Source organism: Gavia stellata, chromosome 21, assembly GCF_030936135.1.
Source record: "Gavia stellata isolate bGavSte3 chromosome 21, bGavSte3.hap2, whole genome shotgun sequence".
In the NCBI taxonomy this organism is placed as follows: domain Eukaryota; kingdom Metazoa; phylum Chordata; class Aves; order Gaviiformes; family Gaviidae; genus Gavia; species Gavia stellata.
The window spans coordinates 13161473-13188003 of record NC_082614.1 but is presented as its reverse complement, the minus strand read 5'-3'; the positions used below and the strand labels follow the sequence as shown (position 1 = coordinate 13188003).

The following is a 26531-nucleotide window of genomic DNA, read 5'->3' as shown; positions in this document are numbered from 1 at the left end:
TGGAAATTCTCTGTGTAAAGGCACAGATGCCACTGACCGCGTATCTTTGTTTTAATGGACTAACAATCACAGGGAACATGAAAACCACTTGAGGGTAAAAAAAAGTAATCTCAAGTTCCCTTCTGCCTTCTTTCACTTCATCTCTTAGGTCACAAAAATCGCCTGTATTGCTTCCTCCCAACCCCCAGACCTCCCCATCTGCACTGCTCACATCACTTTGATTAGACATCCCAAATCACCCTTCCTTAAAGCCTTGCTCTTCTGAAAACGGGATGGCATTGCAGGGCTTCACGGCTGTTGTGCCTCTATCACTCCAGATTAGTTATGAAGTCAAAAAGACTGAGATTATTCTCCCAGCCTCTGGCCTTCACCTGGGATGTGTCAGCGATGCTGCATTTCGCTTTCTTAAACACAGGGAGAAAACCTGGAAGGGAATGAGGCTGTCCAGGTATAAAAGAAATTGAAAAATAAAAGCCATGGCTTGCAGAAAAAAAGAAATCTTCACTGCTAGGGATGGAAAACCTGAGCAGTCCCTCAGTGCACAGCAGTGAGTATATCACCGAATTAATCTTCAGCCTGCCACGCTGAAGCCTTCCAGTAGGCAGGAGAGCGCCGGAAGACACACCGCGTGCCCCCACGCAGCTGTACGGATTCAAGATCCAGCTACAAATGACTGACCTCACTTGCCCAGACAGTGCTTCCCTCCCTGTGCAACAGAAAAAAAAAATCAAGTCTTAAAGAATTTTTTTATGAAAATGTTAGAGAAAAACAAGCTTTTTATTTGAAAACTGAAAAGCAGAGATCAGACCCCGGAAACAGAGTGTAATTGGGAAGAAGTCTCTTTAACAGATCAGAGGTGCCCATCAGGACAGGGCTGAAGGCATCTGTGGTCCAGTTTGCTTTCATTCTTCTCTCTGGCAGGAGGGGAGATACAAATGTCTCCGGCTCTGCCCAAGAAGTCCCTGTCCTGCACTCAGTGCCACAACACTACTTTCAAGCCATGCCCCACGGCCGGCTGCAGCCCATTTGGCAGTTTGCCCCGCAAGCCTGTGGCATGCTGCTCCTGGGTAGTGGGAGCTGACCGGGGAGGATAGGTTGGGTACAGCATCCCACCGGTCACCTTATTCCACGTCGGACAAAATGCAACAAGCCCAGTGGAGGTGAGGGTCCGGGCAATGCAACGCTCCTCCAACCTCCAGGACAAGAGGAAATGGCCTCAAGTTGCGCCAGGGGAGGTTTAGACTGGATATTAGGAAAAATTTCTTTACTGAGAGAGTGGTGAGACACTGGAATAAGCTGCCCAGGGAGGTGGTGGAGTCACCGTCACTGGAGGTGTTCAAGGAACGTGTGGATGAGGCATTGTGGGACATGGTTTAATGGGCATGGTGGTGTTAGTTGATGGTTGGACTTGATGATCTTACAGGTCTTTTCCAACCTTAGCGATTCCGTGATTCTGTGATCCCCCCTGCCACTACCTGCTGTGGGGTGCGTGCTCCCTGCTCACCCACAGAGCAAACAAACCCAGCAGTGTGGAAGAACTGCAGGGTAGGAGATGGTCTCCCAAAGAGGGGTCTCTGCTGGGAAGAGAGAACCAAGCGGCACAGGAAGGATTTTAGAGTAGGTTTTCCACCTCCACCCAGCATACACCATGCTCATCTGAGCCTTCTTTCCCAGAATCGGAGAACAACCCCACAGTCTTGGAAGGCAAGTCACACGCTGAAGTCAATCAGAAATAATGGGAACAGGTTTTTTATAAGGATGCAGGTACCAGCTGATTTCAGTAATATCAGTAGTTAACAAGACTGTTATTTCTCTAGAGCGCACAAGGCTTTGGTTTTTAAAAAAAACACCGAGGAAACCACACATGCACAAACGTACACGTGCAGATTGAGTTCAGAAGTACCTGTCATTGTCGCGTTGATTTAATTATAACATTTCCTACTGCGTTGTGCAGAAAGATCATCTGTGAAGAGTCTAGCAGGGTGCAAACATTTAAATCACTTGCCTTTCAACTCACCACCTCAACAACTCAGACTGGCTGAATCCATGAGGTGCTGATTCTTGTAAATGATTTGCCTGCAGATTGTGGTGTTGAATTTCATCTCACAAAAGGAACTGTAAATGACCATGAGACAAGCCAGGACAGAGAGGACTCTTTAGCTGAATTTAAAAAGCTTTTGTCTATAGTTCTGAGTTTGTTTTTCAACGTGAAGTAAAAACAGTAAATGTAACGAAAACTCAATGCAAAAAACCAAAACAAATAAAAAAACCCACCACCAAATCCTGCCCCAAACCCCCTCAACTATCCATTTAAAGCAACTGTTCAGATACCCATCGACTATGTACCCAGTGGCAACATCCCAAAGCATTTTATAATGCACTCTCACAATTTCCTGGCAGCAGATAAAGGATGCCTGATTTTCCCTGTGGAACACTATTTCGTTGATAGTCACAACAGATCCCATAACCTTGTCAGTACAGTTCTGGTTGTCTGAACATATCCCATCAAAGGCAACCTGCAGTTATATCTGCTTGCTTCTCTACCCTCCCTTGCTCAGACCACTCACAAAGAAAAGCCTGTGGTCACATCCACATCATGCTATCTGCAACCTGCCTACCCTTGAAAAGACAAAACTCTACCTGCCGGCCCCAACGGGCAGTGCCCTTCTGGTTGTTCTCATTTGAGTGCTTTAGTGAAGCAAAACTTCTGCAAAAGAGCTTTCTGAAACCACTTCCACTTCATCACTGTGCAACAGTTTGGGTATATTTAGCCTAAGATGCAGCGGCTTAGACAAAGCTCCAGTTACTGGGATGGGAACACGCTTTGCCATAGTATATAATCAATAACCTATACACAGTCAACACACTTGTTTAACAATGAAAGAATCATAGCCCACGTGCACCGTTAGGAAGCAAGTGGGAGCAGAACATTATGCAGTGCCAGTCCAATTAAACTTCAGTTCTATGGGAAAAGAGTAAAAAAGCATACAAATATTACAGCCAAGTAGACTAATAGCCCACAATTTTAGTCTGTGTCTCAGGCTGTCAAAGCACTGAGTAACTGTCCAATTAGTCATCAGAAAGAATGGCCGTTGCACTCAGTAAGACTGAGAACATTTCAACACCATCCCCCAGAGTTACTCCCTCCGCGCTCAGCAGCCTTTCTACACATCAAAATCCATCCATCACTTCACTCGGAGGTTTTCTTCTTTCCAGCCATTCTCTAATTTTCGTTTGCACCAGGAAGGACTGCTCCCCACATCGGGCAGAGTTTGGATCCCGCTCTTGGTTTCTGCCTCAGTTTTCTTGCTGGCTTGACAGCCCTGCACAGAAAGACCTAATTCCCCAAGAAACAAAGCTGCAGGAGCTGGGAACAGAGGAACCAGGAGAAGAATGCCAAGGAGGGGCTGGCCCACAAGAACCTCTCTGGCACCCGAGAGCTTGGTCCACCATCGGCTGCACAATGCAGAGGTCTCTACCTGCTTTTTGGGGTTTCAGCTGGTGACCAAAGTGGGATCAGCAGATCAGCCTGGTCAGTCATGTTGTAGCCTGCATCTTTCCAACTTAAACATCCTCATATCTAGCTGTCTTTGGTACAACGTGCTCTAGCACTTTTCCCTCTCACTAATGGTTTCCCCATGGCTATCCCATTGCAGGGGAAGGCTACACATCTTCTGTAGGTATCCAAAGCTTTTGCTTTCACTTTTCACTCACTCAACTTTGTCTTGCCTTAAAGACTTTTCCAATTTTATGCATCTTAACCACTTTGAAAAACAGTATTTGCCATCATTATAACAGAGTGCAAAGGCTTTTGAAAGGCAGACAATGAGCTGGCTCGGCTCTCTGCAAAGCCTCAATCAAGAGGAAAATGGCAGGCAATCTTTCATGAAATACAAAAGAAATGTTTCTAAGGGACCACAGTTTAATCTATGCCAAACACCTCTGAACAACTGGAAGAGTTGCATGTTTCTTTTTCATTTAACAGATACAATGGAGTTGTTACTCTGCCCCCATGTTTTGCAGTATGCACTGAATTAACTCCTGTCACCGAACCGCCAAGGGAGCTCATTGCAGAGAGCCACTTATAATACAGTCTGTAACAGGTAAAAACTTCCATCTGGGTAAAGTAAAACCAAAGGAGCTTTTAAGAAAGCAACCTATGACTATTCAGAGAGCGGTACACACTATTCTCCGTGGCTCCATTAGTGTTTTCCACATTAGGTCTCAGGAGCACGGTATGACTGAAAAGAGCTGTAAAATTACTTACCTATGCTGGCATCAGGCACTTCAAAGAAACTTGCATATAGAAAGGACAGCTGTAGAGGTCACGTAGGAGGATTTACTGTGTACAGAAAGCAGGCAGCATCCTTTACACAGCCTTTCTTTGGCCTTTTCTTTGCCAGAGGACAGCCGTAACTCTGCACTTTTTTTTTTTTGAGATGGGAATGCTTCTTTAAAACATTCTTTAGGTTTTCCACCTGGCCATAGATCCTGTCTCTTGTGGCAAGGCTCAGAAACTGTATCAGTTGTGTTATAGATTTTCTGCAAAGAACAAATTACTGCCAGCACTGCTACCACCTGCACCGTCTCCACTTAGTTACTTCTGGGACACAAACAATACCTCCTTAAAAGCATTGACCTAAGAATGATGCATCAATCAAAGCAGCACATTTACCCACAACTGAGAGCTGTCAATGACCCATGGTGGGTCACAGCACAGTGAGGTGGGGAGCCCTGAACACCGCAGCCTCGGGGACAGACACGTATGGCCACAGAGAGACCCACCAGCCCTGTCACAAGGCCGACGGAAACTAGGGACGCTCCAGGGAGTGGTTTTCTGGAACCACTTAGGACTCGGAAGTGAAGCTTATTTCTTTGAGAAGCCCTTGAGGATTTTGTTCACAGCAAAGAAAACTGGCAGATTTTGAAAATTATTTGGCAAAGTTTAACAGACAAATCCTCATCTAAAAAAAAGAGATGGCAAAAATCTTGCCTACGCAGGAATTGAAACACCTTCAGTGGCTACATGTGGTCTGGATTCATATGTACCACAATTGTAAGTGATAGAGTAACACGATTTTTTCTGAACTAACCCAGAGCTCTGCAAAAGAGCAAATCAGATCTGGGAATCTCTTCACAGACATGTCTTGGCATACGATACATTGCACATACCTCACCTTTGTGTTTCAATTCAGAAACAACATTACGGAGTTGACAGGGAACTTTGCAAGACTATAAATGCTCACCAACATCGTGGATAAACCGCTCGATCTTCGACTGCATCCCCCAGTATCTGAACTCGACTTTACACAGTTTGTATGCACACATGATGGGGTATTTCCCAGGGTTGTTCTTGTACTCTTGAATCCAGTCTTCTGAGAGGGGGCCTCTTTTAGTCTTCACCGATTTATACAGCTTTGGATCCTCCTCAGCTTTGTATTCATGTGGAGGGATAGGATCTTTAACAATATCAATAGGATCTATAGAAAGAGAATGGAAACAGTTAGACATTTCCTTTTCCTGAACAAAAGAAGAAAATACCATTTTTCAGGAGTTATTTCTGGTTTAGTAAGTACCAGAAGCATTACAGCAATTTAGTTTCTTTTTACTTACACTTAAACAACTGATAGTTAAGTTGTTTATACATTGCTGCTGGGCAGTGATCAGCTCTGCCAGAGGAACGCACAGTTCCAGCAAACGGAGGCTTTGCTCCAAATAGATGGGTTTTGCCCACAGTGACTGCGGATCCACAGCACTCTGGCAGATCTGCACACTCCGTCTTTCCAGCTCCAAAAACATCTTTTGCACATTCCATCTTTCAGCTTTTCTAGTATCACTCACAGTGCTATGGCTCTGTCTCATCCGAGACGGTTAAATACACCTGCCCTTTCTTAGCACTGTTACAGAAAAGCTGCTACCCACCGAATGGCTTCTCTTTGGAGCCCATCAAGTGAGGTTACTGGTAACTCCTCACACGCCATCGTCACACCAGATGTACTACAGAAGGGAGAACGTTTAACCGAAGTCCTAATTGTCCTAATTAACACTTCAGCAATGGAGAAGTGGAAACTGCAATGCGAGGGGAGTGAACGAGCATATTTTAAAGATCTGAAGCCCCACCCTGGACCTCAGCATCTGAAGTTTGGCTTGAAGGGCAGGATCGCACCTCCCAAGAAACGACAGCTCTCTGACGCTTCGCAGTGAGGCAGCATGACTCGAGTCTACTTGTTCAGTACTGAAAGCCCCATCAGGTAGGCTTAGGAATGAGGAGAGTCAAACTAAAGTTCAAAATGAAGATGTTTAAATCCCGTAAGACTCAAGTAAAATTGCAGGGGGTTCCTGCCATGTCCCCCACACCAGCAGTGCCCCAGGGGCTCGGGCAGCTGCTCGATGTCCTTCCCCAGGGCTCCCGCTGCGGCCAGCGCCTGCCAGGACTGCCGGCTGTCACCCTGCGCTCCACACTTCTCCGGTCTCAGCAGCTTCCGAGCAAGGGCTGCTTCAGTCCTGCGTGGCTGTAACCGCCAGCACCCCCTGCCACGCAGCCGGTCCCCGGCAAACGCCACGGGCGCAGACCACAATGGACAGCAAGACAGAGGAATTGCTGTGACACTTGCCATTCTCTGCCTTTGTAAGGTCTTCCCTTTTGCCTTCCTCATTAAATCCTTACCCATATAAGGCTCATTAATGCAATCTCCCAAAGACAGCTGTGAAGCTGAAGCGTTAACCTGTATGAGGGCAAGACTGAGAGAAGGGGAAGCAAAAATGAAATACACCTTCATGTTTCAGAAGTGCAGATAGGAATGATTTTCCTGTATGTGAAGAATCTATACAATTATACAGCAATATTTACCTCTTCTACGGTTATTTCTACTTATTACCCCCAAAATCATTACATGTCTGACTCCCCTCAGGAGCTGCACAAGTAAGACAGGAAAGCATCAGCTTCATTTTACAGATGGGGGATTCAAATTATTTCCATCTGATTTATATCAAGCCTAGAAGAGAACTCAGGTGCCCTCACTCTACTTCATGTAACCCCACCCTGCAGCCTGACACCCACAGGGGTGCAGGTGTCTGTTTAGGGGGCAATGGGACAGGCAATGGAACATACCAAGCAAAATCCTTTACGTAGCAAAAAAAAAAAAAAAAAAAAAGGCAAGCAGAATAAAGGAAAAAGTAAAAGAAAAAGGCTATTCACCTAGAATGGTTTGTCTTTTTTCCGCAGGAGAAAGGTTGAACACATTGACATGCTCTCCTGGGTCAGTTTTGTAGTACGTCTCAATATCAATAGAGAACTTCTCCACAAAAGGACACGTATACCTGAAAATGAGAACAATGCAGCTCAGAGTAAACCCTGCTCGGCTTGGCAAGCACAGAAAATGCTTTCCTAAGACGTACAAAATCAGCCTCAAATCCAAGGCAGCCTTCACTCATCTTTTACTTCAGATATGCTTAAAATACCGACTGTACAGATTAAAGAGATTGTCTTTAATAACTTCTTACAACAGGAGCTCGCCTTGGACACGTGGCTTCACTGGAATAGCTCTGGTTTAGTAAAACCCCAAGCCCACAGCAAAGGGGTGTGCTCCCCGTGAGGTGTTACATGGCTTACAGATACCAGTGTGCCCCGCGCAGCTACTGGGCACCCACGTTGGCCAGGAAACAACTTCCTAGGGTGGCAACAAGTAAGCGCTGGCAGGAGAAAGCCCCAGGGGACCACCAGGTCATCTCACTTCGCAGGGACACTGACAGAAACCTGCATCTTAGTTTAACAATGTCTCCTCCAGGAGACGATTATCAGGACAGACTGCTTTTAAAGCAGCAGTTTTCAGCAAGGAGATAACTTTCAGGCCTGCTATACTAACAAGTTTTGTTATCCTTGCAGGTATGACACAGGTAAGAACACAAGGAGACTCTGGAAACACATCTCTACCAGGAGAAAAGCAGAGCTCTGGCCTAGAATCTACGGCAGAATAAAATATGGACTGGTTCTGTGCAGTGCCACGTTGCCTGGCCAACTGATTGACTCACGGGCATTTGAAGAGAATAGATAAAAACAGACTGGAAGTGGACTTTAATCACTTGAAAGTCAGACAGCTCCATTATATGCACTCATGAGCAACTGCCCGTACGCAGACACTGACTCCCCACCTTTCCCCAGACTAACGTTACTTGTAGGGAGCAGCAAAAACTGAACTAGGAAACTTTTCTAGATTTTTGATAAAAATCAAAATATCCATTAAAGCCTTTTTATTATGAAAGATGACAGCAATATCAGACTTTTAAACCTGGAAAAGGGCAAATGCTCTAAACCAGAGTAACTGGCATACAGGCTATTTATTCCAGGGTACCTGAAGTCCTTCCAGACAAAATCAGCAAAAACGAGGAGGTCCCAAAGGGCTCCACAGAACCTCTGGCGCTCTTCCCTTCGCAGGGTGAAAACCATAGGATGGAGGTTTGTTATTTTCTAGCTAAATGACAGTAAGACAGTTCCCAGAAAAGAAGCACCAGATTTATTTATTAAGATTTTTCTTCCCTCCCTAAAACAAATGAATCCTGTCTTTCTTGACAGTGTTCAACATGACAACTGTCCCATCAGTGTGTACATTTATAACTTGCAGATATCTGCAACGTTAAGTACAACATGCAGTGCAGGATACTAGACTAAATAAAAACCATTCAAGATTTCCCACGCTTTGATGGACAAAACAGCTCCCATTTTAGAGCTACCAGCCACAAATTCTCAAGGATGTATGCAGTCAGCTCAGGGAACACCCGCGCTCCTGAGATTAAGCACTGTGTAAGAATTTTAGGATTTGGCCCCAGTTTCTCTAAAGGATATTACAAGAGACGGAAGAGATGCTGCTGTTACACAGAGTGACATCAAATCCTCTCTCTAAAGTAGGGGAAACGGCTCTGGACATTTTGCTAAGTTTTACCTTGTCCTTGTATAAGGATATGCATTCCACGATTCCTCTTCGACTCGCAGAGCTGCCTTGGGCAATATTGACCGAAACCAGCTGGGTATGTGCATGCCAATGTGGTACACTTTGTGAGTATACTGCCCGTTGCCTCCCGGTCCATCCATGTATGGCCTGTTCTCCAGGATCTCTACTCCGCTGCCTTCCCCACATGTCTCCTCTCTGCTCTTTTTCTGAAAGGGAAAATACATCACATAGCTAATCCTCGCAGCGCATTGTACGTACCAAGGTCTCAAACCACATGAACATCAGTGCCGGTTTCTAGCACTCCTTTTGAGCAGAGCTTCGTACAGACAGCAGAACTGTAGCAGCACCCTGCAGTAAGACTACCAAACCTAGAGATCATAAAGGAAAGGTTTAGAGACTCATCTGGCCAACACAGGAACAGAGATCTCATTTATTAGGGATTGTGTAAAAATCTGGATTTGGACCCTAAGAGACAGTTTGAATGGAAACCAAACAACACGTCGGTTCCTGCTCCTACAACAGGTTACACGTCGCTCTTTCTGAGAGCGCATGAAACCTCGGCTCCAGCTGTGAACCACCCAACGGCACAAAAAGCCGTCGCATCGGTGGATGACACGGCGAAGGGGAGTTCATCCAACTTGGCAGATTCTTGTGGTGTTGTATCAGCATGAAGAATCGTACGCACACTTGGCTAACATCACAGCACTAAAGACTGTTTTATAACCTAAAACCACGGAATCTGGGGGCTTGTTGCTTGTGGTCAGGCAGGGCAGCAGATCTCCAAGAACAGCTTGGAGACCATGCTCTGCTAATTAAGATATTTAGAAGAAACAACCCAAGTTTGCCAGAATGCACACAGCACCCCCTGGCAGCCTCCATATTTTGGCTTACGTGTAGTATTGTCCCTCATTGAGAAACCTGGCAAAAATTCCATCAATAAAAAAATACTAATTTCAGTGCTTCTAAGAAGAGCTAGAGGCAAACCAAATATTTATTCATTTGTAACACATTTCAGCAGATTGGATTATGTATAACCTTCATCATTTCCAAACAACAGACTCATATTGTTAGTATTTTGAGTTTATTGTTTGTATTTTAGAGGACAGTACTTTGGAAATTAAGAAAAAAAATGCAATTTTATACAAGAATCAACTGTGAAATACAACACAATAACAACCTCTCATTTTTGGCATACAAACAATTCAAAGGATAACATGGTTTAACAGAAAATGATTAATAAGATGCAAAAGATCAGCTTCTCGTCTTTTGAGGACAGGAGGATAAGCCAACACAGCTATTTAGAAGTAAATAGCCCTCTTTTTAAAGAACTCTCAAGCGATTTAAATTTAAACAGCTGTAACTGACAAATCTAAATAACTGACAATCTAAATAGTAATTTTTTTTCCCCACTCCACAAACTGCAATAGTCCTGCAAAAGAAAAGCACTTTTTTACAGTTTATATCTAACATTCAGCTGGCAGTTCATTAAAACACACATCCTCTTAAAACAAATTACTGTCTTTCAGTTCTTATATAAGCACTGACCAAGTCCTGTACAAATATTTATGCCAATAACATTAAATAATCTTCATGACCCAAAAATCTGGTTAATTCAAAGGTCTTGGAAAAGGCAGTAACCCAGCAGGCATAGCGAATGTGTCAGACAGAATAGCAGCACAGCATCTGCTCTGAACGGTTGATACAAATTATGGAGATCTAGAGTTTTATTATATGGCATAAGCACGTGGAAATCATAAGCAGAGGAAATACAGGTTCTCTTCGTGCCAAATTATCACATGTAGAATTGTACGTCTGCTAGACTTAAAACTCCATTCTAGATTGCGTGGTTACCAGCAATTCCAAGGCAAATCTGCAAGCCCTCGTTTGGGACCAAAACGTATTTAGGAGTTTTTCAATTTCAAAAGAAATCCACAGCACCGAGTGGACTCGGCACCTCCTAGGACCGTGCCAAGCCAGACCTGCACAGAACTGGGTTCCCAGATTTACAAATGCTTGTACTGCACTGGCAAACCAAAACGCTGAAGATTTCTTTTTGTTTTAATAGCCACGGTTGATATGAAAATGGATAAAAATACCCTGTATGCTTTCTTTCTCAGATTGTGATTTCATACTCTTCCTTTCAGAGCTACATCTGAGACACGCCTTATGCCTTGTCTTCCTCTGATAGCTCTCCACCTCTTGACGCTCTTCAGAGGGTCTGGGTTTGACGAGCAGACCCACAGTGACAGCCCAGACACACACAGCTAACACTAACAGCCTCCGCTTTTCTTTCCCCCATTTAGCCAGTTCTGACAAAATCTCTCTGCGTGAAGATGGCTCGCCTGGTTCGCATCCTACAGCTAGAACCCTGGTGAACCTGCAATATCCGCCCATTTTTCTTTGACATGAATGCTTCCACAAGCAGCTTTTCCACACGCCCTGGTAATGCTAACGCTCAGCTTCTCAGAGCTGTCTGATCGCTGGAGAAGTGATGGGCGGCGTGGCGTTATGGTCCCAACACTCGGTGAGGGAAACAAGAAGGGAAAAACCCAAATTAACTGAGACTCTCTGCGGAAGTCAGTTCACGTCCCACTTCTAACTTCTGGTTATTTTATCCACTTCTATGCACCTGCAGAAAACCACGAACCCTGTTCTGAGAGCAGGGCGTGCTTCCTCCTTCAGCCTTTCCAGCTGACCAGCTCCAGCCCACAGCCTCTTTCACCCAGTTGCAAGCCTTAAGCAAATTTTGGCCCTACACGTTCCTCCTGCTTGTCACTTATCTACACAAGATACAACAAGGGACAGCCAGAACATTTTCTTAGACGAATGTGAAGAGCTGCACCTTTGCATGACAAAAACATCAGAGCTGCCAAGTTTGTATCCCAAACTATCTTTTGAGCCAGGACTTTTGAGTCAGGCCAATTTATACTCAAAACCCAACATAACTTACCACTGGGAAGGATAGTGCAATCAAAGAAAAGCTCCACACCATAAACCCACACAAAGCTGCTTCCCAGCTCTGCACGCTCTCATACTTACCAGTTAGCTTGTCGAGAAGGCAACAAGCTACAGCGAGGTCAGGAAGGACCAAACAAGTCATGTTAGATAATGAACAGTATAATTACTAACCAGTCACAAAGACAAAAAGAAGATACATTTCGCAGACAATAAAAATAAAGACATCAGCCACACGCGCTCGAGAGACCAGGATGATACTCTGCGCCTAAGTGGTACTGTGAAAGTACACACTTATGGAAGTGAAGAGCAATTCGCTTTTCAACCATATAGCCTCTTCACGTCTATTGTGACTCAGCTACAGCATGGAGAGGGCTCGTTACAAGGAAGTGGTCTGTAAACAACAATTAAAAAATAACCACCAATTAGGAAAGCATTTGGCTTGAAGCGTCTGGCAAGCCCTCTCCGAAGAATATCTGTCTGCTGGGAGTGGCAGATGTGCAGGCATTTTAGGGTCAGTCTTGAAGGTTTCAGCCTCAGCCCCATGCACCTATGAGAAGTAGAAACTTTCTTGAGCAGATTACCTGTGTTATTACAACTTGCTACTAACTGACAACAGTATCTTCCTTCTATACAAATACCTGAGGAACGGTCCCCAACAAAATCAGAGCAGCTAACAGCCTTTGTATGCAAGTTATCTAAGCTGTAAACACAGTAAACCATCTTATATTGTATTACAACAGGAAATCCAGCCATCCCTTTCGAAGTCCCCCTCTTCTGCTGATGACACTCCATGTTCTGCACAGCCCCATCAATAGCTTTCCAGGACAGATGGTGACACAGATCCCTTCTAGCTAAAGTAATAGCATTAAATTACTCATAACAGGGAACCCAGAGAAGCAGATGCACCATGATTAGCAAGAATGCCAGTTACTTAAAGGCTTCTATTAAAATAAATCTCTTGGCACAGCTGCATAGCATGGGACACAGCACATGACCTCACCATAACAATCATAGATGAATAATTCCCATGAATGTCATCTAAACATTGGTCTAGCCTAACTCCATTTATCATCTGCCCTTCACAACAGGAGACAAACGGCTGTAAACAAAGCCTTCCACCAGCAAAGACAGGTTGATCAGTTCTCAGATCTTCCCTCCCCTTTCCCAGTCAGAAATGTGCCTCACTATCAGCTAACAACATGGAGCACGTCTTGCAAAGCCTTAGTCCAGCAGACTTGTCCTGACACCGCTGAGCGGGACTAGGTGACTAAATGCTATGTTTTTCTTGCGGGGTACAGCTCAGTAAAGGAATGATGGTTGATGGCAACAGAAATCCCCACAACTTGAGGAGTCTCCCTGCAGCTGGAGGAACAGCGTTCGCAGAACAAGAATGCACAACGCGGGATAAAACAGCTAAGATATGCCTTATCGTATGGAGAAATACAGAAGTCAGGCTGTGGAAATTAAACTTGCCTTGTAGTGCTTTGCTTCTGGTGAATTAGAAGAAAAAACAACCCCACCAACCAACGCAGTATCGCTCAGAAGAACACCGAGAAGAATATCATCCTAAACCAACAGTCCTTCTCCTTGCGTTTCAGCCCCGGAGCAAAGCACAGGCTGCACACGGGCTCAGGTCCCTGCGCACAGAATCTCTGCAAAGCCTACAGCAGCACTGCAAATGCCTCAGCGGTTTAGTCTCTCCTGAAGTTTTTTTTATTGTAACTTCCTACTTTGAGCAGTGCAATGGTACTGCAGAGAACAGTAAAGACAGGGTAGGTTGCATGGTGGTAATAAGCGATCCAGGCATTGTTCTAGGTTTTAAAAATAGATTATAGCTATAATCTTAACTTGTTTATCACTGAATATTGTTTACAGTACCAACCCCTCAATCTAAATAAGTTAGATAGTGATTACAAAAGGCTGACATGCTTTAGCTTCACAATGAAGTTTCTTGGTGCATTACAGCAATGTATTTACACAGTACCAGTGCCCTACTTCGATGACCCGGGAGAGTTTTGATTTGAGATTATTCGAATTAAAAAGACTGACAGCACTACGCTTGGTAGACCTATTGTTCGTGAATAATGAAGACAGAAATCATTGTCTGGAAACAATAACCAGAAGATTTTTTTTGTTTTTTTCCTCCAGCTCCCATTTGGCAACAGGGTTATTTTGATAGTCCAGACAAATTCTTCCGGGAGAATCCACTAAAATAACACTGAAGTCCTGGGGTTTTTTTATCCCATTAGACACAGATATGGACACAAGAAGTTTACAGCTGGTTGATGGTTTCAGTTAACAATGACAGCAAACAAAGGCATCTATGTAACCGCTGAACAAGAACATGACAGTGAATATCCCCAGAGGATCCCGCTAACATACTTGCTCATACTGTTGTGGCAAGGGAGGCTGAGAAAACATTCTCTATGGCCAATTACTATTTTTTTTTATTGTTTCGGATGCTAAGGCTACCACAGATGCCAATTAAGTCCCCAGAAACAGACCTGTCCTTTGGGAACCAGAGAAAGCCTAAATTGCCTCACGCAATCCACCAGACAAAATGCCTGAAGCTGCTTAGGACGGATGACTCCTGCCGTCATGGATAGCTTTTGAGGCCTGGTTTCACTAATCAGACCTATTTTTTTCATTTTTTTCTCTTCAGTTTTAGAAAGGAAGTACAAAGGTTCCTAAGACATAAAGGGTTGAGTAACAAAATTTAGGCTGGGAGAGGAATAAACTACTTATTTTCAATCTCTTCCATACGTTAAGGGAAAAATATTCCCAGCTGTCTCCAGTTGGACATTATTTAGGCTGACGGAGATTTCACTCTTCTAAATGATTTTCCAAACCGTTGCCTTCTTCCCATCACCAACTGCCTTCCTCGATGTGCTCCAGGCAGCTGCCTACCAGCCATCATCATCCCCTACCCACAGGCACTGTGCGAGAGCAGCAGCTCACGTACGCAGAAGGTACCAGTTAGACTATGACCGGTGCGTTGCACGTGACAGCCTTCTACAGAAATACTGGGAAAGGTTATAAGCAAAGCGGCCTGCCAGCCTCAGCCATGTATCTGGGCTGATTGTGGCCGTGCTAGCATTCAAACACAAATAAACCAGCATGCCAACAGATGCACAGTTTCAGCCATAGCTGCTGCAAGCCAGAATTAAGCAGCACCTAAAACCAGAAAGCCAATGATAGAGATACTGGAAAATACCAAGAGGTCCTGAAACTAACGCATGGTTTATTCTTAACACATTTTCCCAGCACAGGATTTTTGTACATGGATAACATGTACAGCGATGGTGTGCGTGCACATGGGTGTATCCGTTCTATCTTCAGCTGTCTCTTGCTGCGGTGTGACTCAGCTCTGTGTTCTGTTAACCACTCCCTTCTGAGCATTTGAACTGACATCTAATTCATTACAAGCAATCTGCTTTCACCACCAACCACCTTCTGCCTGCTGATACAGATATCTGATAGACCAGGCACCATTCATGGTCAGTATTTACTGTGGGTAATCAAAAAAATCAGGTCTTGGACTTCAAAAACAAAATGTTGGTTTACCCTAGAATTACAGTAGAGTCATACTTCCTAAGCTGGTTTTTGTTGTTTTTTTTCCTTTTCAAAATGTGTGTCTCAAAGACCTGAAACACTCAATTAAGATGATACCACAATAATCAGGGTGACACCTGAGCAAAAAGCTTTTTTCAGTGTGAAAGAAGGGAGCAGAGGAGATGGTACTATTCCACTGTTACACAAGCCAAGAAGGAGAACTTCTGATCAGATCAAAACCAACATAATTTTATCAGTGCATAACATGTTCTAAGAGCAAACAGGAAGTTACATGAATTAAATTAAAAATAAAAATCATCCTTACTGTTATTAATGCAGTAGAGTGCTGAAGTAGAACAGCACATACAACTTCTGGCTGTCAAAGGCTTTTGGGCCACAGTCAGAAGAGCTGAGTCCTCTCACGTTAAAGATGACGGAATCAACAAGACAGCACCATTTTGAAGAGGGAGGCAGTAACCTGAAGACACAGAGCTCCTGGCAGGACTACATCTAGTACCAGGATCTTTCAAGCCCCATTTCAGCATCCTAACTATGATGCAGCAGTCTTCTTCAATGGGCTTGAGTGGGGACCTTTACCAAATTACGGCAAAACACTCCTCAAACAGGGAAGACAGGGAAGCTTCTCCACTCCTGTTTTGCAGGAGTTGAGTGCAGTCTTACTGGTTATATTGAAAAGACAATATTAAAGGTAGGCAGGGGCTAGGAACCCTGTTACTCCAGGGATGGGTTTTACCGTACTTTTGAGCATGCACCTCGTAAGATACACATCTGAAACAATCCACGTCAAGTCGGACTGACAGTCCTTCAACAACAAAATTGCTGGAGGACAGTAAGGGACTTGTAAGTTTTGTTCTTGTTACTCAAAGGCGAGGCTTACTCTATCTCATTGTGCGCAGTTAAGTTGGCACTACCTTAACGGGAAACCAAGTCCAACTGCAATGGGATTTCCCATTCTCTCCAGTAACACTATTCGTGCCCTTTCAGAAGTTACGGACACCACAGGACCATGTTTTTGTTTACACCATGTGCATCACATTATGAATGCAGGCAACTTTAAGCTGCAACATCTGTTTCCATGGCAATGGGACTGCATCAGCAATCCACTGGGTTTAGTTTAGGCCATCTTCACTCAGGCTTCAGCGCTGCACACACATCATTACTGTTAAGAGCAAACCAAGTGATGTCACTAGTAACCATGGTGCCCACAGCTGAGGATGCCGTGTGCCCTTTGCGGTCTAACATGCATCCTTCACGCATGACAATTATTTTAATTGAATTAGTGCTGTTAAAAAAATAATACATGAAGGGCCAGTGTCAATACTTATTTAGCAAAGGAAGGTTAGTTTGAGTCAACAAGATAACGATCAGAACATGAGGCTTTACAACAGCACTTTGACTCTGAGCCTCACCGCACTGTACACATAGGAATGACCTGAAACCCTGGGGAGAGGGGAAGAAATCTGTTCCTCATCAATGGCTTTATTAATAAAGGCAAAAGAGCAGCCGTTTTGAACATCCTCCTTCTAGGTTTGAGCAGTGGCTGTGCAATGCGCAGTGCTTCATTCCATCTAGGCAATACCCCTTTCCCCAAACACCGGTGCTTCACCCGCTGAAGACCGAACCTGGTCTTAAGTGTTCTATCATCCAGTCGAAAACAAACAAAAGGAGCCCTAAAACAAGAGAGAGTTGTAAAACGTGTGTTGGTGGAGGGAAATCAGAAGACTCCCAGCCTGGCAGAAACCTAGTCATAATGCCATGAAAAGACTGCCCCTTTCCAGGCTGCTGTATCGGACGGCCAAAGAGGACAGCTCTATCAACACGGAGACATTTCAGAGACCTAAGACTTTGCTGACCGTGAGCACAGTCTCCTCCAGATCCACCCACTTTGCAGATCAACAAACCACCTTCACATCCCTGCCCAACACTGGCTTTCGAAGCGATGCATCCTCCTGGCAGGTCAGAAATCACAGCAGTGACTCAGTCTCAGCAGGAGTGGGGTTGTCCTACACACTCTGCAGCTCGGGGGTTACGCTCAGAGCCATCAGGACAGCCAAGTATCTTTTGCCCTTCCCCAAGATAGTCTGGTTTCACTGGGGACATCCAACCACATTAGCTTATTAGGGAGATGATTTTGAGCATAACCATAAAGCAGTTGCATCTGTCTGTCCAACCTAGTGCTGCACAGCTGCAATTTCCAGGAGGGTTCCCCTTTGGGTCCTTCCCAGCTCTGCAGGGAGCTGCAATCTGATCCCCCCCTGCCTGCAGCAGGGAAATTATGGGGCTCTTCCCTCAAGTTGACCAAGCAAGAATTGAGACTATCACGCAGGAATTGCTGGCCTTTTGTCCCGTGCTTCAATCACTGTGTAATACTGCCTCCAAGGAGGTATTAAAGACAGGAAAGGTATTAAATAAGTTCTCCTTAAAAAAGGAGAAAGAAGATGATGTCACCCATGAAGGGTGGCAGAGAGAAGCAGATGTGGATCTTCTTTCTGGCGTGAGGTACATCAGTGTCCAGGAGATCCCGGGTCTGTTCCCGCCACCCCTTTACTCTCCTGAGAGCTGTCTGAGGTGGGGGTCACAGCCCTTTGCACTGCACCCAGGCTGCAAGAACCTCCTCCCTCTGGGTTTCCAGCCCCAAATCCTGCAAGACTCAGCCAGCAGCAGCAGAGCAAAGGTGAGCATGCAGAAGACCCTGAAGAAGGGATCATTCTCAGGTGCAGGTTACCTGCGCCGCATCTGCAGCACCACCATTCTCGGCTGCTTTTCTTGTAATGCAAAACACATTCCTAAAAAAAAAAGCCCTGAAAGTTAAGGCAGGCCAGGCTGTCAGCAGCAGACTCTCACAAGACAGAGCAGAAATATGCGCAGCATCAATTTGCACAAGCGTTGTATGCGCTGCATTATTTAGAATCAGGTCTAGATATTAATGAAGCTGTTTGTACAAAACCAGGATATTTTGGGGACAATCAATTGTGCAGGACTATAAATAATTTGCAGCATTAAGAGAACTGTTCTCACAGCCACTCATTAATCACTCCGCCTTACAAAGATGCCCAGTCACACTCCTACGGAGCCAGGGCTGGATGTGCCAGAGGCACATGAATTAGGAATCACTTTATTATGGAGATACCTCAAACTTGTTTACCCCACACGCTCCATCTTTCAAAACGTCTATGACACTTCCAGCTCAGTATTTCATCTTACCTTGAGTATTTCCTTCCTTGTCTTTAAATGGATTTCTCACTGTATTAACTATTCCACAGGCACCGCCTGTGAGAATTACTGTCCCTAGTTTAAAGGGAGGTAAAGCAAATTGCCCATTATTACACTGCGAGTCGGAGACAAAATTTCAACTCGAAGCGTGTGGACCAATTCTGCTCCTCTGACTACATCCCTCACATTTTAGGAACCCAGTGGAACTATTCACTATCAATAGCTTGTATGCTAAAATACTGGAGGACTGGTCTAAAGAAATCCCCCCAGTTTTCCTAATATTTAATTTATTACTTGCCTTCAGATATTTGAAAAAGTGAGAACCTAGCCTGGGTCAACAGTCGAGATTTTGTTCACACTTCAGAAATTTTCTTTCATAAGAATAAAAAAATAAAGAAGGAAAAAGGATTTTTGACAGCCACAAGCTCAATAGGATTGCCAGTGCTGCATTCTGTATTAAAACCAGTACAAATCTGAAGTTTAAAATAAGTTTTGTGTTATAACCTTATCTCAGCTTCACTCGGTTCTGTTAGAGAAAGAGAGCATGTGTGAACTGTCAGGGCAACATAGTTCACTACTCTAAAATCAATCCTTTTTTCATCAGGTATGGAATAACAGCCAACTTATGAACTGTTCCAGGATAATAACTACAAAACAAGAAAAAACATAACTGCAGAAAAGATGTTTGCTATTTCTGTATGTCTTCCCAAAATGCTTAATGCATATGGTATGTAACCGAACATACCTGTACCTCCCCTGTTCTCAGAGCTAAGCAACTGTGAGTGTCTTACTCTCCTTGTTCGAAAGGATGCAAGCCCTCATGATCACAAAGAAAAGATTATGAAAACCAGAGGAAGAGGAGAGAACGTAGAAGTCACGGGTTTTTAACGTGGCAGCATAGAAATTGGCAGAAAAGCTTCAAACCAAGCTTTTGCTTTTAGACTTGTGAATCTTCCAGGGTCTCTGGAGCTGTCAGCAGTGTCACCTGCTTTTAAAATTAAAGCATATATGTCTATCTGTCCAGATGGCCAAGGCATCTGCAAACGAAACAAAAATCATCAGCCATCCTGTTCTTCAGTGTCCAGGGATGAAGGGTTAGTTTGTTTTCCCCGACTCGATCAACCGTTCACCATCTGCTGAGCCTGCTGGCAATTCCCACCCGTAGCTAACAGTTTAAGGGACACGACTTTTGCACCCAGGTATCAGGACACGGCCTCAAGAATGACCACCACCAAGGACATTTTTGAAGTCTGTTCTCAAAAGGTGCTACCTGAGAGCTACACGCAAACGAAGGAGAAAAACAGGACAGTGCAGGGGTCTGGAGACCGAGATGACGGACAAACCATGATTCTTCGGAAAGGAGGAAAGCGACCCAGGGTACTCCATCAGCAGCCACCACAGGTGAGTACAGCACACTGCAGGTGCTTGGAAACACGCTCTGATTTTTCAGGGACAGCAATAAGTGCAAAGCCCCGAGGGGCTGTAGAAGAGAGGCTCACGTTAAAAGGTGAGAAAAGCCCTCGATTCCCAGGATCCTGCCCGAGTTCAGCAGACAGTGCGGAGCAGATGGATTATCTTTAACTGACTGCCTCAAACAGGGGCCAGAGTCCTTCCCCAGCCGCGGACCCTCAAAGTGCTGAATGACAAAGTATTAACATTATTAGCTTATACGGATGACGCAGCATCTTAAAATAAGTCTCATCCTCAAAAGGCAATCATTAGGTCCAGCAGAATATTTTTAAAGTACACTATCTTTGGAGGAAGGTCACAAGTACTCAGAGAAAACTGCATGGACAAAACGGCGACCGGAGTTATTTACAGCAGAGAAAGTAAGCTATGCACACCGATATAAATATAAGATTTAATAACAAACGGAATTCTCTCATCTTATGTAAGGGTCAGAAGGGCAACGGTCTCTCGGAATCTCATGGCACATGGAACCACAGTAATGAACAGTATGAAGATGATAAATGGACTGACCTTCGGCTAATAACATACTGATCTTTCTGGCAAACGCATTCAGATCTTGGAATACAAGCTTTTGTGAGATAGAGACTCAACATTAAAGTGTGCGTTGTTTCTGGGGTGAGGGGGAGGCGTACAGAAAGGTAGGTTCCCTCGACACAAGAAAAGGAAGCAAGCGTTACAGGAAAGGATAGCTGTTGAGACACAAATATGCAGGACACTTAGAAGAGGAAGAATTAAGAGACCCTTTAAGAAGATCTATCTAATGTATAAAAAAGAACAGTCCTATCCTTTGTGTCCGACAGGCTTGAGTCCTCGCAGAGACAGAAATATAGCACATGCCTTTGATGCAGAGTCAGGGAAGACATCCAGGACAGAGACCTCGGTTCAGCATTTCTGCAGGAAGAAAGAAATCCCCTATAGCTGCTTACAGTTGTCCCCTCCATAAATGGTTTGTGCTTCACGAAACTCATTTCAGCGCTCATCTCTAGTTGCTTTCTGCTTATGTTAGGATAGGAGACTGCAGTTTCCCCAGATCAAACTGCAGCTCTCCCAGTCCTACGGGCGACTCTCAAGGTTAAGTTTACCCAGAGGTCTCTCACTCTTGGAAGCACGACAAACTTTTAAATGTGTGTAGAGATTCTAGGAAAAAGTTACCCTACAAAACTATTGTCTAGAAAAGAGGTACAAAGAATGATTTCACTGTTTTGAAGTATTTTGCCTGTTTTATGCACCAGAATAAAACCAAGTCACAGTAGGAAGGAAGATCACCAGTTCCAAGCTCAGATATAAAATGAAGTGTTTTAACTTGGATAGCAAAAGAGACAAAACCTCAGCAATGATGCAAAAAAACCCTTGTACATATGGAAGAGCTAAGACCTAACTGCTCTGCAGCTCATGCAGCAAGGGCTCCCAACCTGAACACGTTGAGAACCGCATGAGAGGTTTCCCATGAAAATATGGATATGGATAGCCTAAAATTTAATAGAGAAAAACAATTCCGTTCAGATCTGCTAGGCTTCAAGCAAGTCAAGGCTACATTAAGCCCTTCGCTGTAATGTAAAATTAACTTGTTTATGGAAGATTTTAAGTGGTACTTAAAGTACTGAAACCACTGTCTCTGTAGCTAATACTTCAGAAGGCAGCAGAAAGCACACTTAAGAGACTTGTTGCTCCCCTCCCCCCACCCTCAAATTTAAAGAAAAAAGAACTGAAAAGCAAAGCAACAGGCCACTCACCTCAGTTTTCACAGCTTTATGCACCAGCCTCAAGAACTTTAAGTATAAGAGGAATTACAGAGCACACAATGATTTATTGCATGTCTTGCCTGCCTAGTGGTGCAGAGAACCAACAGAGATGCTGGATTATATACTGCACAATTTTAATTCTCCCACCCAGTAAACACAGTAAATATGAGAACAGCCTGTCCCGGTTTAACGGAAGGATCCTTTGCTACTTGGGCATGATGCTGCTTACACCAAATCTGGTGGAAATTTTTGTTAAGACTTCCAAGAAGGAGGAGGGGCTGTTCTCTCACAAAAGGAGATGAAAGGACCTTCCACTGCAAAGCAAAAACCTCCATGAAAACATCTTTGAAAAGTAACCGCTGTACTACAGCTTGAGCCTGAACATCCCTGCCCCCGTGGCTTTGAGGCACTACCTCCACAGAAAGGGCTCCCGGAGCAACTGCATGGGCCAGGTGCCTCATCCCTCTGGTGAGAAGGTCCTTTTGGAAAACTTCCATTTGGAGGATACTGGGATCTAGGAAAATTATCTGATTGCTCTTAAAAGAGCAACTTTATACCAACTGGTTTGGAGTTTAACGGGGATCTTCACTCATGAGCTTGGAGTTAAATGAGCGATCAACTTCAAGTACATGCTTAAGGCTCTCTAAAACCCTTGAGGAATAATTGTGACATCTCCTTTTTACACTGTTGGAAAACTGCTTGTTAGGGGACCAGGCTGACTAGCATCTCCAGCAATAACGACACCGTACTGCACACAACAAATGGCTTTGAAATGAACCTTTTGCTTTTAAGAATCAGTCCTCTCCCCAGGAACTACTTTAAATCGTTCTGTTCTATGTTTCAGCCAAAGATTTCTAAGAAATGCCTCTACACTGCTGTTTTATACAGATATCTCAGCTTGTTCCCCTACGGGGGTTCAACATACAGAACTTGCTTCCCCTGTGGCCTCCTTACGCGTTTCAGAGGAAAAATAAAAAGACAGACATGAAGCACTTTCTCATTCTCTGAAAAGAGCAGAAGTCACACTCCCCACTGCTCTCTCCCCGGCACCGGTCTCAAAGACAAAACCTCCACTTTTAAATCAAACTGAAGAAAAAGGACATTTGATATCATGGTCTAGGAAAAGCTTGCACTGAAGTTGGAAGGATTCTTCCCACCAATTTCAGGAAGAGTTCAAGCAGATTGCTACCAAACACTAAGAAGTAGAATATAAACTCCACATTCTACCCTAAAGTGGGTTTTCTGGTTTTGTTTTTTCTTTTTTCTCAAATTTGAGCTGAGACTAGTATTTTCAATAGAAAGCACAGCTAACTTTTCCTCTTTACTGCATTACGTGGACAAGCAGTACAAGTCACTTGCTTGTCATGCACTTCTCCAGCTTACCTGGATCTTGGGCTCCATTCAGTGTTTCCAGCTTAGTCCCCTGCTCCAGGTAAGTGGAGGGAGATCAGAGTCCTGACTTGACACCAGCTATTGCACCTCGTCTAAGAAGAAACCTTTCTTTGCTGCATATCAATGCACCAGAAAAGTAGAGGAGGTCTGAAGCAGGGCGGGATGGCAAGTTGGAGGTGTAGTTTCTTGAGTAGTTTTCTGGGTCAGTGAACTTCCCCTTGCATGAAAACCTCATGGCTTATCTAGTCCTTTGACATTAAGGTATGGCCAAAATCACGGTCAAGTGAACAAAGCAGAATCCAGTGTTCTGCATTAATAAAATAAGTACTTTAACTTCTGAAAGTGAACAGCAGATTTAGCTCCCTGGCCAAGTCCTCCACATCTCACAGGAGGCCCCACAGACACTCCCCAGTTAATGATTCATCCTCTGTTAAATTAGGTGGGCTCCTCCTTCTTAATCAGATCATTCTCCCGTACGCTCTGCTGCTCACTGCCAAGCACTGCAGAGCTAATACACTGCTTCCACCAACCAGCTCTTCATTCAAAACAGCTGAGCCAAATTTGGAGGAAAAAGTTGTAGCAAAACAGTTACAACAATATTCAAAGCAGCTACAGCATCAAGAAAAGATAGATAAAAATGAAAAAGATAAAAATGAAGCCACCTAAGAGAAATGATTACTCATTTATGTGAACATTTAGGTTAAACACACGAAGATGATACATTTGAGTCAGAAAAAGGAATTGGACTGTTATTACTGGAAAACACACACCTTACACTGCTTTAACAGTCAAGTCCAAGTGCATGAGTCCTTAAAGGAACACAGTTGGATGGTCAGGGAAGAAATGGGGGAGCTGTGCTTTTGCTTTGGTTTTGGGGGTTTGTGGGTTGTTTTTTGGTTTTTTCCCCTCCTTAATTTGCTTTAGGTTTTAAGCCAAAGCAGATTTTTCTAGCATCGTTTCATCCTGCCACAGAAAGCAGAGTTCTACTGCAAACTCAATATTAGGTGTGTGTTTTGCTGGATGAGCAAAATTAAATTTTATTTAAAGCATGGGACAATGAAGTAACACTTCAGATTCATTTCCTTTTAAAATGCTCCTGGTTGGATTTCAAACACTGGGAGAATACGGGCACAGAGGATTTGAGTTACAAAAAGCCAACAGTTTAATTAACTGCTTTATTGAAGACAGGGAATTCAACAAGAATTCCCATCAGTATTCAGAAGCCTATTAAAAATAACCTAAGTTTTATGCCTAAACTAATTAGTATCTGTTTCATAGTGGTACATAAGCAAAGAAATATTACATCTAGATTTCCCCCCTAAATTCAAAGTTATGCCTTTGATTTACCCTCTCAAATTTATGCTAGACTGTTTCCTCCCAACAAAAGAGCACGAGCCTTTGGTTCGCAGCTGGAACTGGCATGACCAGTAACCACAGCCCAACTGGGAAGCAGTGGCTGCTTAAGACCTACAGATTGATCGCTTCCAGGCAGGTACCCACATATAGGCTCAATGCTTCTTTCCGTAGGAATAGCCTATCCATGAGCCGTTGTTTCCCCAGGTAGGTCAGAGGTTCTCTAATTTAAGGACAAGGAGGAGGCAAGTCATAAACTGAAGTTTGTATTACTTTTCCCCCCCTGCTCCTTTATAAGCACACAGCAAACATCAAATTTAAAACATAGGATTCTGCAGCAATACTCCACTCTTCCACATGAAGCCCTGTGTTAGCCTGCACCCATCCGCACGGGCTGAAACGTTACTGACCTGTATCATGTACAGCTGCGCAATTCGATATTCTTCCACACTCATCGGAAGAGGAATACGATATTCCTTTATGAGCATTTTGAATACAAAAAAATCTTTTGTCCGCTCAGAAACACAATCCAGAAGCTTTTAGTAAAGGCTCCTTAAATAACGGCAAGCAAACGCATTGAGGATCCCTGAAACAGAGCAAGAGAGAGAGAAAGAAAAAAGGAGAGAAGCAGTTATTTTCCATTCTTATTGGAGAACATCCTATTAAAAAAAAAAAACCACGCAAACATTCATTTTTGTAATAGCAATAAGCTTAATAGCAGAGTGAAGACTCCCTGGAGTGCTACCAGACCCTTGGTACCAAATTGAACAGAATCTTTTAGAAGAATTTTGATTTGCTTCAGGGCATACCAAAGCTATTACCCTCCTGACCTTTGCCACCGTATCAATCAGACTTTCATATGCAATAGCATCTCCATGGAAGAGATGTGACAAAAGCTGAAAATGAATAGGCAGACCTTCTGTTGCTAGACAATAAAGTATCTCTCCAATGTCAGCAACACACCAGAGATGCATCCGCTCAGAGGTATCAGGTTTTATCCTCTCGCATTCATTCAGCAGCAAAAAAAGGCAATAATTAGACTTCCTTGGCCCTCAGTAACACCACGATGAAGAAAGTAATTTGGATTCTAACAATGAAGACAGCAGAAATGCACTTTTCTTCCCTGCTTTATTCTGAATTACTGTCTTGGTAGGATTCCTTCTCTTTCACCTCCGAAGTAGTCTACAGGCAAAATCCTCCTGCCACCGATATCGATGCCAGACTTATTTTATGCTCCCGCTGCATAAGAATACAGCCAAAGATCAAACGGCAACTTAAAAAAAATCCCATCATACTCCGGTTTGAGGCAATTCAATAAAATTATTGCTTAAGAATATATTGAATACAGCATTTACTACAGCAAGGGTTAAAGCAGTAACTTTTCAAATATTGTTAAGGCTCCCTGTGGGCTGTGGATAAAGGCAACAAAAATCATGTAAGGAAGAGGGGAGGGAAAAAGAAAAAGAAAAAAAAAAAAGAGATGCCTGGTGAGGAAGAGAGGACACAAGAAGCGAAGCTGTCTGCTCTGAGGCCAAACCAGCCTCAGCAGGATCTGATGACCATGCTCTCAGCATGCAAAGCACTCGCCTGGTTCCTTCTCATCACCTAAATCCACCTTTCTGCTGTGCCTGCTTATTGGAAGTCTTCATATACAGCTGCTGGAGAGAAAACAGCCCCAAACCCTAAGCCTGGGGGGAAAAAAAAAAAAAAAACCAGAATAAAACCAACGACCTTATCTAGTGGATTAAACCATGGTCTGGGAACCAGGAAACCACACTGCTATCAACAGGCCTCAGCGGTAGTCGGTGTTTGCACAGCACTTCACCAACCTTTTACAAGGTTTAGAGAAGTTAAAACACATGCCCATGGTCACAGAGCAACC

General features: G+C 43.9%; 1 protein-coding gene across 2 annotated transcripts in view; it reads right to left on the bottom strand.

Moving 5' to 3' along the window:
• PITPNM2 (phosphatidylinositol transfer protein membrane associated 2) overlaps window positions 1-25137 on the bottom strand; it is a 67685-nt gene extending 42548 nt beyond the window's left edge. For both annotated transcript variants that reach the window (XM_059827455.1, XM_059827456.1), the window contains exons 1-4: window positions 25060-25137; window positions 8940-9154; window positions 7199-7320; window positions 5247-5480 (exon numbers count right to left, since the gene is read on the bottom strand). In XM_059827455.1, the coding sequence (XP_059683438.1) occupies window positions 5247-5480; window positions 7199-7320; window positions 8940-9154; window positions 25060-25137 (649 nt within the window). The remainder of the gene's footprint in view (window positions 1-5246; window positions 5481-7198; window positions 7321-8939; window positions 9155-25059) is intronic.
• Window positions 25138-26531: the final 1394 nt, after the last annotated feature.